A 4,716-nucleotide genomic window follows, 5' to 3' on the forward strand; every position below is an offset into this window, starting at 1 on the left:
GTCCCATTCGAGAATAACCGGATAGGTTCAGTTCTAGTTCTGGATAACGGTTCCCTTTTGTCACAGTTATAAGAAATGGTGTTACATTCTGTGATGTAAACAGTGAAATGAACGTAGCGGGCAAAAGAAGATTCACAAGCCCAATTGACACAACCAAGTTTTGTAACAATATCGTGTTTGGTATCATTTTAATCAGGAAAATCTCACCAATATTTTGATGAAATTTTTATTAACGAAAAATTGAAAATAACAAACTTTTGTAATTTTGTTAGTATTGTCTCACGGACATGCCGCCACCGAATGCGATAAGGAGATGCCGTGACCGTGTCAAGGGTGGCCCCCCCTTGTGGTGGGGATAGACCATGAACCGTTCGCGTATAGATCCCAAAGAACTCTTATAGAACTTTTACTGTATCCACCAATAGGAATATAATATACATAAGAATCCATTACTGTACGACATAATTCAATTTACACCAATTTAAGCAAATGAGAATTATCAGGGTGATTTGTTGTTTGGGTGGTTATACCTAAAGTAATAATAACAGCATTTTAATGCCCTCATATGTGAAAGAATTCACCAAGAATATCTTCAAACTAAGTCATTATTGTTCAAATGTTGTCATTATCGAGCAAACACAATACTTGGCTGTTTATTTGTTTAACGGTCGAATGAAATCTTGTTTGAAGGTTGTAGGATATCGCTTATACGCACATCTTTCTCGATTGCACTTTCGATGCCAAATGATAAATCTTGAAATTTAAAAGAAAGAATTTTTCTTTTAATACTAGGTTTACGAATTTCACAAAAAAAATTACCGAAATCGTTTACATTTCTCTCCTACCACTTATGCTTATTATAATCTTTACATAGATACATAATACCACAGAGTTTCATCAAGTTAATAGTGTATGTTGTGCGTCACAGCGTCGACGGATAGTGTTTTCGCGACTTCGAACTTATCGCGAGTTAAATGAAGTCTTTCAAAAGTACAAGTGGAACGTATGAATGTGTCGTCGAGGAAAACTACACTAAAATCTTATTGGTTGGATGTTCGGAGAAAGGTGGTTGCAACTAATTTCGGATTGGATGGTGTGGGAGTGTCTTTTCCTTTTGTAAAGGGTAAAAAGGAGTGGGAGGTGAAAATTCTAAGATCGTTTCTTCCGTTTCCATTCTTTCTATTGCGTATCTGGTAAACTGAAATGTGTATTTTTGTGGACAATAAAGTCGCGAGGGCAAGCAACGCAGTCGTCTACTCTTGAGTGTTTGAGTAATAAATTTGATGGTGAAAGTGAAACTTTCAAGTACCTTCACTTTCGGGCCTAGTGTTCGCAGGGAGGTGGGCCTTAAACTGGTCTATTAACCGCGACAAATACTCGGAAAATACTCCTTTGTTACGACAACAGTGTACAATATGTTGTTTTTAAATAAAATAAGTTGTTTTTTAAAGAAAATCTGCAATTTGACGCGTGTCCGTAGAGATAGGTATACCAGAAATGTCCGTTGGCCTAATGTTAATAACCGCTGAAATATTGAAATAAAGGCAAACTACACGGTACTATCCGACAGTAGCCAAATGTATGCGAACTAATTCGACTATTCAGACCGGAAAGGGTTAAAAGCCACTCAGACACCAAAATGATTAACTCCACTTTTTGATATTCTGCCAATTTTAGTATCAAAGCACACGCTTGGTGATGAATTTTCCATAAATAAAACAGATTTAATCAATGTTATTTGATGGAGTTAGTCACTTTAGATTCTAAGCGGCTCGAATATCAATGGCTAGAGTAAGAAAACCAACAAACGACGAGCTACAGGCTGTGCCCGTGACTGTCACAGGCTTGCACAAATGAAACGTTTCAACGTTCCCGTGTATGTATGTCGCGGGAATGTGTATTAAGTAGTAAGTGGAAAATGCTGTGTAATGTTTACTTCACTGTAAGTGTATAAGATTTAATACGAATGATATAAGCAAAAGATGCTGCACCAACACGTTTGTACAATTGTTCACACGATAACATTGAAAGTGAACTCACGATAAGATTAGTATTATACGGTGAACTGTCGACGAAACGTGAACTGCGAAGTCAGTTTGCCAACCTGAAATCGACATGTTCGATTTTGATCAAACAGTCGGTGCAATTATCGCGGCAATTGTAGCGATCCTCTACTATTACTTCACGTCGACTTTCGATTTTTGGAAAAAACGCAACGTGCCCGGACCACGGCCGATACCGGGATTTGGAAATATTAAAGATGTCATGCTTAGAAAAATTTCACTGGGCAGTCTTCTGGCGAAACTATACGTCGAATATAAGAACGAGCCTATGATCGGAATTTATGTGAGATCATCGCCCACACTCGTTCTCTGCGACTTAGACCTTATCAAGGAGGTTCTGATCAGAGACTTCTCTACGTTCGATGATCGAGGAAACGTTATCACCGAAAGGGTATGCATATTGAAACATTAAAATAGAATTAAGAACTAGACTAGGCTAGAACTAGAATTAACTTCGACAGTTGGCAGGCATTAAAATGTAGTTTCAGCAAAAATTATTGACGACACGAAACATAAATTCATTGTTAAGAATTCATAACTGCAGGTACAACTGTAGTTACTTTTACAGAGTAGAACGTGATGCTAGAGGGAAAAAAGTAGCAGGTGTCAATAATTTTTTTATTTTTACAACACAGAAGAAACAATCATATGAAATAAAATTAGTTTACTACAATGAAAAAAGAATTACATAGGTCTACTGAACAATTTATTTTTCTAAACTGCTTCATTTTCTGCTTGTACTACTTCACTTGAAATATTAGAAACATTACTGAACATAAAAATAAAAAATTATTTTTATTTTCTTATTTTGAACAAACATAACATGTGCATAATAATTTTAATAGCGTGTATCATTATGAGCCCTTATCGATAATTCCCTGACAATGACTATTTCAAATTTGATTTTAATCACAGGCTGATCCACTGTCTCCGAATATCTTCAATTTGGAGCCAACAAGATGGCGACCACTACGAATAAAGTTGTCACCAGTGTTTACTTCTGGCAAACTGAAAGAGATGTTCCCCTTGATCGTCGAATGCTCCGAACAATTGGAACAACATTTAGAGAAAGTGGCAGAAAAGGGGGAACCCGAAAATTGCAGCGAAATAGCGGCGAGATTCACTACAGACGTGATCGGAAGTTGCGCTTTTGGAATCAACATGAACGCATTGTCGAACGAGCAAAGTATATTTCGACGAATAGGAAGAAAAATTTTCGCGCCCGACACTAAAATGATCCTTAGGCTGCTCTTTCGAGAAACGATGCCGTCGCTGTACAATTTCCTTGGCTACGTGATGCCGCATTCAGAGGTATCGAAATTTGTAACGAAAGTCATCTCAGAATCGATCCAGTACAGAGAACAAAATAATATTGTTAGGCCAGATTTTATAAATATGCTCATAGAGCTGAAAAATTCTGGCACAGTGGAGAACATTGGTAAGATAAACAATTAAAATTTCTATACTACTGATAATCAAATAATTAAAGGATATCTCAGGCAAGAGTAGTAAAACAAATAAAAAATGTATATAAACTGACCAGATTTTCTGAAGGCAAATTCGGTAGATTTTTATTAAAGAAAAAGACACGAATATGTTTTGTAACGGTAATGAAATAAAATTACATTCTAATTTAATTATTACATTTAAAGAATTAGAAAAAATAAACAAATTAAACTCTCTACATTTTTGTAATTAAATATGATTACTTAATACTTAACCAATGGTTACAAATATTTATTTGAGGAAGAAATAGCCTTTCATAATTCTTCATTATTTAAAATTTCTTCATATAACTGACTACAGTTTACATTAACATTGTACCTTACAATTAACATGTTTTTTCAAAGTGTCTAACCTTAGCGCAGGTAGTTGTCGAAACTGTACCTGAGAAAAGGATCTGTATGTATGGGAGTCGAGGGACAAAGGGATGAGGATTCGACACTAGTAAGGCCTTAGATTAATTTTTGTTATATCTAACTGATTGATAAACCTAGCAATAACTTCCAAAATATGCGTTGCACGAAAGAATGTTACATACAAAAGTTACATGGTTTAACAGGGTACACTATGTAGTGCGTTAATTTCTTTTATAGGTGGAGGCATTTCGGAGATTTGAAGGTCAACTTTGTTTTTTTAAACAGAATACTATATTTTTTGTACCAAAACAGTAGAGTATCGAATTGTAAGTAAAAAAGTATTGACCGTTATTAGCCCTAAACCTAATAGCTAACGAGTAATTTCACTTTATTACTTGAAAATTTTCTTCACGTAATATCAAGTTGGAGATTCAACCTTATATTGATAAAACAAAGTTGACCTTCAAATCTCCGAAATGCCTCCACCTATAAAAAAAATTAACGCACTACATAGTGTACCCTTTTAAACCATGTAACTTTTGTATATAACATTCTTTCGTGCAACGCATATTTTGGAAGTTATAACGGTGCACACGTTGCGTGGACCACCCTGTATATTTCTTTTCCTACATTTAGAGTTGTTTTTCTCAAAATCAGTGTAATTCAAATCAGTACATCTGGTCACTTTATATACTATATACAATACCGGCCAAAAGTTTGGGATCATTGTGTATTGTAAGTTACACAAAAATTTCTAGAAGAAAATAAACAATTTTAAGAATTTTCTTTTCAAC

At 35.1% G+C, this 4,716-nt stretch overlaps 1 protein-coding gene across 1 annotated transcript in view; it reads left to right on the forward strand.

Annotated features, from left to right (window-relative positions):
* Nucleotides 1–1,999: 1,999 nt before the first annotated feature.
* The window catches only part of LOC108576846 (cytochrome P450 6a2-like), a 5,394-nt gene continuing 2,677 nt past the window's right edge, over nucleotides 2,000–4,716 (forward strand). Inside the window, exons 1-2 of the mRNA XM_017939909.1 lie at nucleotides 2,000–2,454; nucleotides 2,979–3,501. Coding sequence (XP_017795398.1) covers nucleotides 2,116–2,454; nucleotides 2,979–3,501 — 862 coding nt within the window. The 5' untranslated portion in view covers nucleotides 2,000–2,115. The remainder of the gene's footprint in view (nucleotides 2,455–2,978; nucleotides 3,502–4,716) is intronic.

Source organism: Habropoda laboriosa, unplaced genomic scaffold (genome assembly GCF_001263275.1).
Source record: "Habropoda laboriosa isolate 0110345459 unplaced genomic scaffold, ASM126327v1 scaffold599, whole genome shotgun sequence".
Lineage (NCBI taxonomy): Eukaryota > Metazoa > Arthropoda > Insecta > Hymenoptera > Apidae > Habropoda > Habropoda laboriosa.